Genomic DNA, 16255 nt, shown 5'->3' on the forward strand with positions numbered 1-16255 from the left:
GCCTGGGCCATTCAGGCTGTTAACAAACCCTATCCTCTTACGCTCCACCCCTGCCCACTCACCTCACCAATCTGACCCATGGTCTCAGTAACTTTCATATATTTTGCTTGATTGTATATATTTCTCCTGTTTGTTATTTATTCCTGCTGTTTTACTATTTATATCTTATACCCCCACAGTTGCTATGGAGCACTCATAATTTCGTTGTACATGTAAAATGACAATAAAGGGCCAGAGCACCTCTGACACTTTCTGTGTAATAAGCAGGAATGTAATAACAAGGCAGTGATAACTGATTAAAATGCATCAGGAAGTCTGGAATGAACTGAAAACATGTATGCATACATAGTTGTGGGGAGTCCCCCTTACTGGGGGGGGGGGGGGGGGGGGGGGGGGCAGGATGACAGACCAGGGGGCTCCTCCAGACAGCATTTTCTATCTCCCAGCTGGAGTTTTTGTTTGTCTGTGACTGGAGAGTCAGATTTTTGTTGAGCTTCACACTTGCAGACCTAAGTCAGTTTGCAGAGATCCCTCCCACTCTGGCTTTTATGTCCTAGATTTCTTATCTGAAACAGTAATATTTCAGTGACTGCTGCTTGTACCACAGGTTAATACACGCTACTGATCCCTGATAGGAGAATCATCAATTTTGGCAACAAAGAAGCCTGGTGGATGTTTGTTTACAGTCTGATGATGGGACATCATGCTCTGCATCGTCAAAGTTTGCCTCCTCATTATTATTCATACCCAGTAATGTGAAGTATGCTCATATCTACTATAACTGAACCAACCTGGTGCTCTTCATTTATGGAGGCTGTTGAGTCTGAATGTTGGATGTTGTGTATCTTGTGTTCTCTGGGCTTTGTTGTCCTCAGTCTTTTCGCAGGATCAGAAAACAAAACCAGGAGGCGCGTAAATGTTTCTTCAAATGTTTCTTCTGGATGATGATAAGACTGTGACACGGGATGCCACCTTTGGTCTTGTGATGAAGCAAAGCTCAGGAAGAAGTGGGATTAAATGGTACCCACATGTGTGCTGCTGAGAAGGATGTACAGGGGCACCTGCAGCCAAATCCAAGCCTCAGGTTAGTTGTAGTTGCAGAACGCTATAGGACTGAGACAGCTGAGGCATCAAATGTTTGATTAAACGGATGAAAAAGAGAAGTTTCTTCCCTATAATTATCACTTCTTAAAATCTGTAGCAACTTCAAGTCTTTCAGCATGCTGAGCATGCAAAGAATGTGACAATATATTTTTGTTCAATATTTAATTTCTTTTAGTTGCAATTGTTAAATGAAAAAAAAAATATATTCTTATAATTTAGCAAACTAATTTATCAAAAAAAAATATACATATATCTGTATTAGTTTTAATAAATTAATTTGACACCTGTATTGAAAATACCATATTGTATTCATACAGAATCAGTTTGGTATCATTGTTTGTCTGCTCACTGATTGTTGAAACTAAGAGCTACTTTGATCTGTTTAGATCTAAAGTATCCAAAGTTGAGCTCTGATGTTTCTTCACCCCTGTGTGTGTGATATGTGATTCCTACATGCTGGCAGAGCAGCAGTTTGTGCTCACAGATGGTGACGGTGTGGAGAGACGGTGGTGTTTCCTCAGAAGAACCAGCAGAGTCACTTGCTGACTGATGCTCATCTGCACTGCACAGAGGAAATCAACTGACCGAGGTTTGTCCAGTGACGTGTTATGAATGTATATTTGTTTTATGCTTACAGTTATGTTTTTCTTGACAGAGGCTCTGCAGAGGTTAGACAAAGCAGAGAAAACATGTGCTTTACATTTTACTGTGATTTATTGAGATATTTGTTGCCTGATGTTCAGCAGGAATGGAGAAATAGAATCAAAGGGAGATGTTTTTGATGTTTTTGTAATGATGTAAGTAAATCTTCAATATTATTTATTTGCTTGGTTATATTAGGAGTGTTTCTGAGTGAGGGGGAGAAGAGTCATCATCCAGGTAAAGTGACGTAGATCAGTGGATACACTTGTCTCCCCTTTAAAGGAGACAATCCAAGTCATCCTTAAATGTTAGTGCTTTCAAATACACAAACATTTTTAAAGGACAAAAATGAACATCCAACTTTGACTGTAACACAAAATAAATCTTTCCATGTGTGTTTTCAAACTCTCAGATGGGCAGCATATCAGTCTTGGACTGTCTAACCTGCCGGAGCAGCACTGAATGACCACCACACATGAGCATGTTCCTGCAACATTCAGCATCTGATCCTTCATCTGTGTGCTTCTGCTTTTGGTAAGTAGAGTTACCCAACTCCAGTAACTCTACACACATGCCATCCATTTCTGACGGCCTGGTTACTTCCTGTCAGTTACTTTAGAAACCATGTGGTCACCTGACCTAACACTATTCAAGTGTCACATGTCAAACAGCTGGAGAGGAAACTACACCAGTGTACTGGGATGTTTCACCAACACGTGCCAGATGCTGTTCCTTCATGGTGACATCACAGAGACAGCCCCACCCACCTCAGGACCTCGCCATTTATCATGATGATTATAATGATGACAGCGAGCGGAACTAAGACTGCAAAAATCCACGACCAGAATTTTTCTTTCTAATTATTAATGAATACTGAGAGCCTCTTTCTGTGTTTTGTATGTTTTGGGGTTGTTTTTTTTACCTCATTTGTTACTAACAAAGTTCACCAAACTCACACAGTTTACATTCTGTATGTTTCCATCTTTACCAGCCACACTCTAACTGCATTTAAGAAAATAATCCTTAGAAATCGTCATTTTTCTCTTTTGTAATTGATGATAATTCAGTGAATATAAGATAAGATAAGATAACTCTTTATTGTCATTGCACAGTCATACATAGTACAGTAGTACAATGAAATTGGAAAAACTGTCCTACGTCGGCACTACATATAACACAACACGACACGATATGACACATCACAACGTAACAAACAACACAACACAGTAACACACTGCTTCCTTCTATTGCGTCACACATTGCTTTAAGTTTTTCAGTGTCCAGTTATTTTTTACTGCTGTTTAAATTCTCTGAATGTTTGACCCTGTAGACTGTTTGATGGACTGCTTGTCTTCCTGTTTGTAACCGCCGCCTGTTTTTTTTAATAAAGATTTGGATTTCTGACTTCAACACAGCCTCTGCGTGTCCTCCCTTTGAGTCCTCTTCCTCTGTGAACGTGTTGCATGTGTCACAGATTCATTTTATTAGCAGCTTTCCCACAGTGAGTTGCATCAGCATTCATTCACAGCACATTTCAGAAGGATTCAGATTAATACAGTGATCTTATAGTCAGAATGATCCTGACAGAGTGCCACTGTAAACTATCTTTCATCAGGTAAATTTCAAAGTTCAGTATTTCAAAGCAGGAGTTATGAAGACTCATACTGGCATTAGGACTAATAATATGTACTTACAAAGTCAAAGTTTTTTAATTATGCTAGAATATTGGAAGACAATCAACTTTTAGTGTTTTCCGCATATTAATTATTCTGAAATAGAGACGTGACCCTAACTGTACAGAAGCACTAAACAACTGACAATCTTAACAGACATCATTGGCCTGAGCCGTCATGCACAGTGAGTCTGATCCTTTGCTGTGAGAGTCTGACAAGCATGTTTCTGGTCAGTTTGGAAGAAATAATATCACAATGTTGATCTTTTTTTCAATATTCCTTCTCTTTTACAACACAAACTGTGATCAAAGGTACTTATGTTCACAGCATGTAACTATACTGACAGTCCAGGGCATTGTGGTCTGTTGAGCTAGGGTTAGCAATTCAGACATATGTAATCAATATTAAACGTCTCTGACGTGGGCCACTGTCCACAGTGTTGGGAAATCCATACCAGGCTGGAATGAGTCAAGGTAGGTGAGCATCCACGAGAAGACACAGCAGATGCATCCTACTAATACTGACAGGACCAGGAGACTCCAGAAACCGAGCATCTTCTCTTCAGTGCCATCCTCGCCTGTCACCCTCTCTGCCCGCAGCGAGGGTGACCTAATCTTATCAGCCTCTGTTTAGTCATCTGACCTGCAAAGCAGACTAACATTAACAAGGTTAAAAACTGGACCTGATAGTTGTACTATATGAAAAGTATAAGGATTATTGAGATGATGACACGTCATCCTGAGAGGATTTTTTCTCAAGAAGATTATGTCTACAATTTCAACCATATGTGTGCTTCTCCACATTCAGTCATTAAACTGTACTGTGGTAAATTAAGGAAGTAAGACGTCTGTGAAACTAATGATGAGTCAGATCTCTGTCTCAGATGAAATTAAAAGTTCAGACAACCATTTTCATGACACAAATTCTAATTCTAAGCCTCCTGTAATAGAGGAGTGGAGGACACTCTTTTGACTTTACTAAATCTGATTCTTAAACATGTAGAGAGTAAAGGGACTTTTGCAAAACTTCTTTTCATCGATTTTTCTTCGGCTTTTAATACAATACAACCCCATATTTTAATTAAAAGACTTTTAGAACAGTTTGAAATCAGGAAAAACCTGGTGGGCTGGATTTTAGATTTTTTAACTGACAGGTCACAAAGAGTGAGAATAAATGGGATTCTGTCTGACCCAGTGTTCTCCTCCACAAGTTCTCCTCAAGGGTGTGTCTTATCGCCCTTATTATTCATTCTCTATACAAACATGTGTCAGAGCAGATATGAAAACAGGGCCATCATTAAATATGCAGATGACTCTGTTATTGTCATCTTACTGAAAGAGGGTGAAACTAACCACGGTCCAGTCATTGATGACTTTGTTCAGTGGTGTGAGGAGTCTTATCTCCAGCTGAACATATCTAAAACAAAAGATATGGTTGTTGATTTTAGGAAACAACAAAATGGGCACGGAGTCACTTTAATTAAAGGTCAGAAAATAGAGCAAGTGCAGTCATATAAATATCTTGGGACCATAATCAATGAAAAACTGAACTTTGATCAAAATTGCAAATCAGTTTGTAAAAAGGGTCACCAGCACCTTTATTGCCTTAGGAAACGTGCTCATTTCCACATTGACCAAAAAATTTTAACTTTGTTTTATCGTTCTTTTATTGAGTCTGTTTTATCCTTTTGTTTGGTGGCATGGTTTGGTCAGACCTCTGTCACAGAGAAAAACTCTCTAAATCAGTTAGTGAGATGGTCCAGTCATCTGATAGGTGAGCCACAGTCTTGTTTAGCCTCCCTGTACTCCAAGCAGGTACAGAGGATGGCTTTATCATTCCTTAAAAATAGTTCCCATCCGCTAAGGGGTGAATTTCAGCTTCTTTCCTCAGGACGGAGGTTTCTATTTCCGAGATAGCTTTGTCCCCGTTGCTCTCACTGAATTAAATAAGAACTGTTTTTGATTCGAAATATTAAATTACTATATATGTGCTACAGGGAGGTTTATATCTTTATTAGGTATGTGTGTTTTTGAAGGGATGCTAAATGCTATCATTTTTTCTGTAAAGCAGATTTACCTTGCCTGTGGGTATAAATAAAGTTACCTTGACCTTGACCTCCTGTAATGATCCTCCTGACACAACAAACAGCGCTCACCTCATCTGCAGGTTATACATATTGCAAAGTCATGCAGCAGGGTGCACTGAACTGGATCAGATCTGGCATATTGACACCCCTGAACTAGCTGATAAGTCATTTCATACAAAACCATATATGTGAGTCTCATGGAGGCACTGCATTACTCATTCTTTCATCTCTGAGTAGAAGGAGCACATTTTAGTTTTGACCATTTTCAGCTGCCCAGGCAGTATGTGGGAAACATTATTATACACTATATTACCAGAAGTATTTCCCCTTTTGCCTTCACACACATATAACTGAGATCCCAGTCTTATTCCATAGGGTTTGATATGGTGTCGGCCAACCCTTTGCAGCTACAACAGCTTCAACTCTCATTGGAAGGCTTTCCATAAGGTTTAGGAGTGTGCTTATGGGAATTTTTGACAATTCCTCCAGAAGGACATTTGTGAGGTCAGGCACTGATGATGGATGAGAAGGCCGGCCTTGAAGTGTATGCTCTAATTCAGCGGTCCCCAACCCCCGGGCCTCGGACTGGTACCAGTCCGTGAGTTGTTTGGTACCGGGCCGCGAGAGTTGAGGCTCAGGTGTGAAATGTATGGTTTTCAGGGTTTTTATCGGTTTTCAGCGTTATTTTGTTATCGTTTTTATCGTTAACTCGGTTTTCAAGGGTCTTTTCACGTGTGTTATGAATAAATCTTCTTTTTTTCTGTACCGGTACTAGTTTTATTTTGTTGTATTTATCCGTGACACCTTAAAGGCCGGTCCGTGAAAATATTCTCGGGCATAAACCGGTCCGTGGTGCAAAAAAGGTTGGGGCCGCTGCTCTAATTCATCCCAAAGGTTTTCTCTCGGGCTGAGTTTAGGACTGTGCAGGCCAGTCAGATTCTTCCACACCAAACTCACTCATCCATGTCTTTAAGGACCCTGCTTGTGTGCACTCGTGCACAGCCATGCTAGAACAGGAAGGAGCCATCCCCAAGTTGTTCCTACAAAGTTGGGAGCATGAAATTGCACAAAATATTTTCAGTTTCTTTCACTGGAAGTAAAGAGCTGAGCCCAACTTCTGAAAAACAACCCCACACCCCCTCCAGCAAAGTTTAAACTTCTCTATATTGTGCTCGGCCATGGAAACCCATTCCATCAAGTTCTCTACACACTGTTCTTTAGCTAATCTAATGGCCACATGAAGTTTGGCGCAAACATAATGTGTCCTTCCACACCTTTGCTGATGACATTCAGATCTACCTCCCTCTGAGGTTAGACTGTAAGGACTCTCTGCAGCCGTTATTCTCCTGTTTGTCTGACATTAAGACTTGGATGGCTCTTAACTTTCTACATCTAAATGAAAGTAAAACTGAAGTCATTGTGTTTGGGCTTCCTAAAGACCCCAACCTTTCCTTTGATTTTGTGGGACCCCTAACTTCTGAATGTACTTCCTCCATTAAGAGCCTCGGTGTTACTTTTGACAGTGCTTTTAAATTTGATAAACAAATCAGCTCCGTAGTCAAGGGATCTTTTTATCATCTACGGATTTTAACTAAAGTCAAGTCCTACCTGTGCAGGAACGATCTAGAAAGGGTGGTCCATGCTTTTATTACATCACGGCTGGACTACTGTAACTCCCTTTATGCTGGTTTAGATCGTTCCTGTCTGCATCGCCTCCAACTGATGCAGAACGCTGCTGCTCGCATGCTGACCGGTTCCAAAAAGAGAGACCACATCACTCCGGTCCTCTGCTCTCTCCACTGGCTCTCAGTTGCTTTTAGGATTGATTTTAAAATTTTATTGCTGGTTTTTAAGGTTCTTAACGGTACTGCACCTCCTTACCTGGCAGAGCTTCTTAGCATTTACCGCCCCAGGAGATCTTTGAGGTCAGCAGACCTGATGCTTTTAGATGTTCCCAGGTACAGACTAAAGACTAGAGAAGAGAGGGCTTTTGCTGTGGCTGCACCCAGACTGTGGAACAGTTTACCTCCTCACATCAGATTCTCCACAAGCCTAGGAACTTTTAAAACTGCTCTTAAAACTCACCTCTTCTCATTGGCTTTTAGCAAGGTTTAACTTATTGTTTTAATTTATTGTTTTATCAGTGAGGTGTTTTATGTACTTGTGTTTTATTGTATTTTATATTTGTATTTTATTGTACAGCACTTTGGTCAGCCTCGGTTGTTTTTAAATGTGCTTTATAAATAAACTTGACTTGACTTGACTTTGGAGGTCTGTACTGACTGAATCTGAAAAAAGTTGGCAACCTCTGTGCCACAGTATCTGTTGAGCCCGCTCTGTGATGTGATGTGGTCTACCACTTTGTGCCACTTTTGAAATATTTAATATTGAGGACATTTCAAGACTGGACTTGTTGCACAGGTGGCATCCTATCATAATACCACGCTAGAGTTCACTGACATCCTGAGAGCAACCCATTCTTTCACAAATGCTTATAGAAGCAGTCTGCATGCCTAAGTGCTTAATTTTATACACCTGTGACCATGGAAGTGATTGAAACACTTGATTTCAATTGTTTGGATGGGTGAGTGAATATGTTTGACCATATAGTGTATGATACGTCCATTGTGAGATTATTATACTATTTTATGCCATGTTATACCTCTAATTAAAGCTTGTGAAATCATTATGTAGTTTTAGGTTGCATTATTCTCCTGACTTAGAAGAAGGTGATAACTATTACATTTATTAGAATGATTTGTATTACATTAGACTGCTGATTTATTGTGAATGAATGACATTGTTTTATGATGCATTATACTGCTGATTTGTAAGAAATACTGTTTTCAGAGAATCATGGCCTTATTTGTCTGATTAGAAAGAACAGAACATACTGCACAGGAAGCCAAGGTCATAACTTAGGCTCACTGAGAGAGAAAGAATGTGGATGTTTAGGTTTTATGACTTTGGAGGGGGGCTGAAGCTATAAGAGTTCTGGCGGACACCCTCCTCTCCATATCTCCCGTCCAGATGGTAATGCTCAAAAGTGTTGTATGGAACAATGAGAATTGTATGGAATAAAGAGACTGTTGATTGAACATTTATGTTGTTCTTCCTTCAGCCCAAAGATCAAAGATTGGGATATTTAACACCATTAAACAGATGTAAGTGTTCAATGGATCAACATCGACTGACAGTAGGAAGAGCATTGCATGATGACAACTTGCATCAGGATGTAGCTAGCACCTAAATCTGGACCCACAATTATTACCCAGCATAACATTGATATGATGACAATGTAGGAGCATGAAGACAAAGGTGTCATGATCCTCTAGTCCTCCTGTGCCAACACACCTTCTATCTTTCTCTTCTATATCATTGTAAGATAAGATAAGATAAGATAAGATAGAACTTTATTAATCCCTCGGGTGGGTTCCTCTGGGAAATTCGATTTCCAAAAAAGCACAGCACCGACAGAAGTTACAGAGTTATACACACACACATATATATAAATACAGAGACAATATAAATAAAATATACGAAGGGGATAAATAGAATAAATAGGAATAAAAATAAAAATACAAGTGAATTGCACATTTCAAGTATTGAGTCTATTGCACCGTTGACTATTTACAAAAGTATTGCACAAAAGGTATTGCACAGTGAGGTGAAGAGGCACTACAGCTTAGTTGTTCCCCCCTCCTTTGTCCTCCTGTTTCCCCTCCCTCTCCCCTCCAGAGAGGAGTTAAACAGTCTGATGGCGTGTGGGACAAAGGAGTTTTTAAGTCTGTTAGTTCTTGTCTTTGGGAGAAGCAACCTGTCACTGAACAGACTCTTCTGGTTGTTAATGGCCGTGTGCAGAGGATGCCTGGCATTGTCCATAATGTCCATCAGTTTCTTTAATGTCCTTTTCTCTGCCACTGTCACCAGAGTGTCCAGCTTCATGCCGACCACAGAGCTAGCCCTCCTGATCAGTTTCTCCAGCCTGGATGAGTCCTTCTTTGCTGTGCTGCTCCCCCAGCACACCACAGCATGTGTGTGTGTATGTGTGCATGTGAGTAATTCTGCTGTGTGCAATCCTACGATCACTCACCTTCTAGTTAAGGCTGAAGATTTCTATGTCTTGCTTGTGTTTGCCGCTCTGTTGTACTTTTTAGTGAGGCAGATGTCCTGTTTCACTGGTATTCATGGATGCAGCTGAAAGTCAATAAACCTTTGAAAGTTTAGAACACATTTGAATGGTGTCTATTAGTTTTAGTCATTAATTCATTAATTAGAATATGGTTGCTTTGTCTATGCCTCATTTGAGGCTAATATACTATACTAGACTGCATAAATAATAGATTATTCTTACTTTAAGTTTATCCTCTAATGCAGTGGTTCCCAAACTCACGTCACGCTGTGCACCACGTTATTGTTTACATGAGATGAATTGCAGAATGGCAGATAGAGACAAAATACTGTTAATCTGACTATCTTCTGTTTTTATGCGCTTACATTTACACACGCACCTATTGTCACTCTGTTTAGAAAGGCAGAGGCGTCACGGTGTGATTATTTTACGTATAGTTGTTTTTTTTCCTGTGTAATAATATTCAACATTGCTATCAAATCAAAAAATGCCTCTCTGTGCAAAATGGGCTTAAAAACATAAACAACTGTGGAATGCCGTTTTTCCGTGATTTCGACAGGGGGAACAAATCAGCCTGATATTATTTGTATCCCACTGTAACTTTACTGTATAAAGAGCTAACATCTCCAAAATGTCAGGAGTAGTTAGTCATTACAACAAGTGTTTGTGAACTAAAAATCAAGAATGTGGGATACTGTTTGTCTGTGATTTGGAGAGCCCAGTGCTGCTCCCGACAAAGGGAAAACCAATTCTGCAGGGGAGACCTACCTTGGCACTTGTGCAGGTGAAGCCAAAGGGAAGACATGCTTCACCATATTCTCTAGTCTTTGGAAGTTAGTAGAAAGAAAACTTTAGTTTGAACTTTAAACTCAAATGTTCTCTGGCTTGCACATAAATCCATCATAAATGAATGGAATGCTGCAAATAACTTGCTTTACTTAACATGTTTATCCTCTGAACAAAACAGATGCCCTATTTCTGATTAATCAGACTCAACTTCAGAGTCACAATTCTGGCACACATAAATTGCCTGGCCTGAGGTGCAAGCATCATGGGCCCATTAGTTGCATTTTACGCATTTTACCCAGGTCTCTTTTGGACAACTGTTTGAAAATGGCTCCACACAGACAAGGCAGAAGCACTCTTCATCATCTGATGATGACTCTTGAATTATTTTTCTTCTTTTAGCTGCGTTGTTCTTCATAGGTCCAGATGTTTCCCCCCCTCGCGTCCCTCTCTTTTGAAACAGCTTTTTGCTAGATTCAGCCTTATTCTTTTCTTTTTCTAGTTGCTGCTTCACTGGCGTGTCGGTTAGAATTGCTGATTTGCGTTGTTTTCTTCCTTTGCTGGATGGTTTTCGGCGGCCAGCTTTTGGATATGGCCGGATGTCCTCTGGAGTTGGTAGTCCGCTGTCAGTAATTGCAGTGCTGGGTAAGGGTGAGCTCGTGATAGAGATGGTGCTGGAGCTTGGCAGTTCAGAGTTGGTGCTGGGGCCTAGCAGTGCAGAGTTGGTGCTGGGGCCTGGCAGTGCAGAGGTAGTGCTGGGGCCTGGCAGTGCAGAGGTAGTGCTGGGGCCTGGCAGTTCAGAGTTGGTGCTGGGGCCTAGCAGTGCAGAGTTGGTGCTGGGGCCTGGCAGTGCAGAGGTAGTGCTGGGGCCTAGCAGTGCAGAGTTGGTGCTGGGGCCTGGCAGTGCAGAGGTAGTGCTGGGGCCTGGCAGTGCAGAGTTGGTGCTGGAGCCTGGCAGGGCAGGGTCCGGAATAGGGCGATCTGTGATGTAGGATGGTGCAAACTCGGCTTCCAGAAATACATTTCTGTTGTAAGGTTGAATCCCAGCCACCCTAAAACCAGCCTGAATGTTCAATGGGGTTGCAGCCAGAGGATATGCAATTGCCACAATCCCAGGAATGTCATAAATAGACATTGTCTTCCCAGGGTTGTTCCTCATCCAGGCATCACACGTGCTGTTGATGTGCCTCTTTAGTGGCCCGTAGACAGACCTGTCTAATGGTTGGAGCCGATGTGAGCAGTGCGGTGGGAATGACAGCATGATTATGCCATTTTCTTTGGCATAATTGAGTCCATCAATGGACAGATGAGACTCGTGGTTGTCCAAAAGGAGTAAACAGGGCTTCTCCTTTGAACACTTTGTATGTTCATTGAAATGTTGCAGGAAGTCAACAAAGTGTGTGTCTTTCATCCATCCAGAGGAATTTGCCCCTCCTTTGCTGCCGGGTGGCCCGTTGATCAGGAAATGGTCACGGAAGTGGACACGTGGGAAAATAAAGTATGGAGGTAAACTATTCCCTATGGCTGAGACAGAACAGGCCAGTGTGACAAGGGTTCCCCTTTCAGCAGAGGTCAATGACCCTACTTGTTTGAATCCACGTCTGGCCAACACTTTGTCTGGTTTATGTACAGTGGTGACCCCAGTTTCATCAACATTCCAAATGTCTCCTGGTCCAAACTCATATTTGCATAACACTTTCTCTAAGTTGTCAAAGAAAGCACTGACATTCTCTCTGTTGAAGCTACTTGCCCTGGCAAGACTAGTTGCTTCTGGCTTTCGCAGTGACAATGTTGTATGCTGCTTTAAAAAGCCTGTAAACCACTCTTTGCTGGCCTTTTCTTTTTCTGCCCACAAAGGCACAAACTTCAGTTCGTGTGCCACAGCAAACTGGTAGGCAAGCTTTCTGACCTCACTTGGTGACAGACCAAAATAAATGTCAGCTGACCTAGTAATATATTCAACAAGCTGCTTTTCCAAATCAGGGGAAAAAATCTTCCTTGGCGTTGTATAACCAACCATTGTTGTTGGCATGGCTGTCTGACTTTCAATTTCTTCTCTGGTAATCTTTTGACAATACCGAGTTAGAGTACGGTAATTTATGTCAAAATCCTTTGCTGTACTTCTGATTGATTTGTTCTGCATCTTTACCTGCCTGACTGCCTTTAACATAATGTCAGGTGGTGTTCTGCCACGCTCTGTCTTTCGTTGATAATTTCGAACCATCTTACTTTCTTCCTTCCTTCCTTAATTCCTGCCTCTCCTTCCTTTCTTCAAAAACCTTATTACAAATACAAATGAATTACAATATCAATTTTTTGGAGCATTTATTTGTACTGGGGCAAGTTGTCACATGTGACGACTTGCCCCAAAGTTAATGAGACAACTTGCCCCAAACTGACATTTATGCTAATTTTGGCTAAATGTCAGGGTTAGCTCAACATAGCACATCAGCTGAAGTATCAAAAGACACGTTAATGTCTCCTCTATTTTGTGTAAAATAATAATTTGTAACATCTATACCTAACAAAGTTGTACTGATGAAAATTTAAAGTGATTTATTTTTCCTTTTAGGTCAAAAAAATAAAAAAGATGTGCTCACCTCAGATTAGAGCAGTCTTGACTACATGTGAACAGGAGGTTGACTATAGAAGAAGAAGTCACACAAAGTGGCTATTTCATTTTTGAGATAGAGCCTCTAGTGTTGGAGTTATGAACAGTGTGACAACTTACCCGTGTGACAACTTACCCGTGTGACAACTTACCCGTGTGACAACTTACCCCGCTCTCCCCTACTACATGGAAGCTCCTGTCAGGCATCATATCGGCTAAGATGAACAGGCACATGGGTCAATACATGAGCGGGACACAGAAAGGGATTGGCAAGAATACCAGAGGCGCAAAACACCAGCTACTGGTAGACAGAACAATCAGCCGAGACTGCAAGACCAGACTGACCAACCTGTGCACTGCCTGGATTGATTACAAGAAGGCCTATGACTCAATGCCCCACAGCTGGATACTGGAATGCTTAGAATTGTACAAGATCAATGGGACCCTAAGAGCCTTCATCAGGAACTCAATGGGGATGTGGCGTACAACACTAGAGGCCAACTCCAAGCCCATAGCACAAGTCACCATCAAGTGCGGGATCTACCAAGGAGATGCTCTGTCCCCACTGCTGTTCTGCATAGGCCTGAACCCCCTCAGTGAGATCATTAACAAGACTGGCTACGGATACCGACTACGGAACGGAGCAGTTGTCAGCCACCTCCTGTACATGGATGACATCAAGCTGTATGCCAAGAGTGAACGAGACATCGATTCACTGATCCACACTACCAGGCTATACAGCAATGACATTGGAATGTCATTCGGACTGGAGAAGTGTAGTCGGATGGTAACAAAGAGAGGGAAGGTAGTCAGAACTGAGGGGATTGAACTACCAGAAGGCAACATTGCAGACATAGAGGACAGGTACAAGTACCTGGGGATCCCGCAGGCGAATGGGAACCATGAAGAGGCCGCTAGAAAAGCTGCAACCACCAAGTACCTGCAGAGGGTCAGGCAAGTCCTGAGGAGTCAGCTGAATGGTAAGAACAAGATCCGGGCCATCAACACGTACGCCCTGCCCGTGATCAGGTACCCTGCTGGGGTAATAGGCTGGCCAAAGGAGGAAATAGAAGCCACTGACATAAAGACAAGAAAGCTCCTTACCATGCATGGAGGGTTTCACCCCAAGTCCAGCACCCTGAGGCTGTACGCTAAGCGCAAGGAAGGGGGCCGGGGACTGGTGAGTGTCAGCACCACAGTCCAGGATGAGACAATGAACATCCAAGAATACATTGGGAAGATGGCCCCAACTGACCGAGTGCTCAGTGAATACCTCAGGCAGCAGAAACCCAAGAAAGAGGAGGGAGACGAGGAACCATCATGGAAGGACAGGCCCCTGCACGGTATATACCACCGGCAGATAGAGGAGGTGGCTGATATCCAGAAATCCTACCAGTGGCTGGACAAAGCTGGACTGAAAGACAGCACAGAGGCACTAATCATGGCAGCACAAGAACAAGCTCTGAGCACAAGATCCATAGAGGCTGGGGTCTATCACACTAGGCAAGACCCCAGGTGCAGGCTGTGTAAAGATGCCCCAGAGACAATCCAGCACATAACAGCAGGGTGCAAGATGCTAGCAGGCAAGGCATACATGGAACGCCATAACCAAGTGGCCGGCATAGTGTACAGGAACATCTGTGCCGAGTATAATCTGGAAGTCCCGAGGTCAAAATGGGAGATGCCCCCAAGGGTGGTGGAGAATGACCGAGCTAAGATCCTGTGGGACTTCCAGATACAGACGGACAAAATGGTGGTGGCTAACCAACCGGACATAGTGGTGGTAGACAAACAGAAGAAGACGGCCGTAGTGATCGATGTAGCGGTTCCGAATGACAGCAATATCAGGAAGAAGGAACACGAGAAGCTGGAGAAATACCAAGGGCTCAGAGAAGAGCTCGAGAGGATGTGGAGGGTGAAGGTAACGGTGGTCCCCGTGGTAATCGGAGCACTAGGTGCGGTGACTCCCAAGCTAGGCGAGTGGCTCCAGCAGATCCCGGGAATAACATCGGAGATCTCTGTCCAGAAGAGCGCAGTCCTGGGAACAGCTAAGATACTGCGCAGGACCCTCAAGCTCCCAGGCCTAATATATATATATATATATGTCCATTTAATATGCCCATTTCACTTTTCCATTGCTAAACTGTAACATCTACAGTTACCGGTAGCAGTTTTAGAAAGATATAAAATTAGTATTTAGCAGAATTGAGTTTAGCTTATCGGTGTGCCCCTCCACAACAGTCCCAGTTTCCCTTTGGGGTAAATTAAATTCCCACCCCTGCTCTTGACTGAAGGTGGCACTTGGTTTTTCCACTTTATGCAAAGAATGGATCAAATTGCTAAAACTGTCTTCATGAAGCTCTGACTGGGGTTTATCCCAGCTAACAAAAAAAGAAAAAGAAAAAAAGAAAGAAAACCCTTGGCTGTGCTAAACTTGCTTTGCAGTCTGGTGTGGTGACAAGAAATATTTATATCAAAACTTGAATTACCTCCAGCTCTGATACATTGTTATCAAATTTAGCTTCCATAAACACTCGTGTGCAGAGATTTCTGCCAAACTGGCTGAACCCTTTTCATCTTTTTCTCTCTAAACATCAGACCATGTGTCCCGTGTGTGGGCGCTGAGACACCTGTAATGGATCACAACAATTTACATATCACAGCTCACTTCAAGCTGCTCCTTGCTGTCTAAAAATAAATAACTCCAAGCTATGGTGGTGATGGAAATTAATATCAGGCCTAAATATAAACATATAAATTGGGGCAGGGTATAGGGGAGAGGCAGATCATGCGTGCACGGGGAGGCCTCCCAGATCCTGTGTTTAGAAAGAGAAAAACGTGCTGTACCTTGTCCGTCTGAGCTTCATGCTCAAATGAGGACTTACCATAAATATTTCCGACAACAGAAATGGGAGAATGTTATCAAACGCAAAGGTTGAATGCACACACATGGCACACGCATGTTCAAAATACATGGGTCTTTAATGTGGCATGTACAGTCTTAAAAATAAATAAAGACAAGCTTTAAAATGTTACATGTCACAGCTATGCTTTCCTCCACTGGGACACTTTGACTGTTTATCTAAAAATAACAGTCTTCACAATTCGCACGGCAATAGTAGCCAAGCTCACACGGGAAACATTTTTCTTCTGTTTTCCTCACAGAAATGATCACAAATCTTAAACCCACAGAATCTGTGATCTAAACATTTTAGGGAGTT

The 16255-nt window shown here is 42.2% G+C and overlaps 1 protein-coding gene and 1 long non-coding RNA gene across 6 annotated transcripts; one reads left to right on the plus strand and one right to left on the minus strand.

Annotated features, from left to right (window-relative positions):
- The first annotated feature begins 428 nt into the window (after window positions 1-428).
- LOC147300599 (uncharacterized) lies at window positions 429-3156 on the plus strand. Of its 5 annotated transcripts, none has more exons than XR_015127688.1 (6): window positions 429-760; window positions 876-1084; window positions 1568-1693; window positions 1945-1983; window positions 2159-2280; window positions 2357-3156. It is a non-coding gene; the product is annotated as an uncharacterized LOC147300599 (long non-coding RNA). The 5 variants fall into 5 exon arrangements; XR_015127689.1 differs by having other exon boundaries at window positions 429-750; XR_015127690.1 differs by lacking the exon at window positions 429-760 and having other exon boundaries at window positions 777-1084; window positions 1945-2053.
- On the minus strand, window positions 2844-12018 carry LOC147300600 (uncharacterized). Its single transcript, XM_086285091.1, has 2 exons — window positions 9599-12018; window positions 2844-4061 (listed from the first exon to the last, which is right to left on the minus strand). The coding sequence occupies exon 1, from the start codon at window positions 11832-11834 to the stop codon at window positions 10698-10700; it is 1137 nt and encodes a 378-aa protein (XP_086141217.1). The 5' UTR covers window positions 11835-12018; the 3' UTR covers window positions 2844-4061; window positions 9599-10697.
- Between the last annotated feature and the right edge of the window lie 4237 nt (window positions 12019-16255).

This window comes from Aulonocara sp. 'chitande type north' Nkhata Bay, unplaced genomic scaffold (genome assembly GCF_057382095.1).
Source record: "Aulonocara sp. 'chitande type north' Nkhata Bay isolate Kocher_YH1m ecotype deep benthic unplaced genomic scaffold, A_spYH_male_GT1.1 unmapped_scaffold_23, whole genome shotgun sequence".
In the NCBI taxonomy this organism is placed as follows: Eukaryota; Metazoa; Chordata; class Actinopteri; order Cichliformes; family Cichlidae; genus Aulonocara; species Aulonocara sp. 'chitande type north' Nkhata Bay.

Coding starts and splice junctions, on each gene's coding strand:
- LOC147300600 (XM_086285091.1), bottom strand. CDS start 11,834: ATGAAAGACACACACTTTGTTGACTTCCTGCAACATTTCAATGAACAT.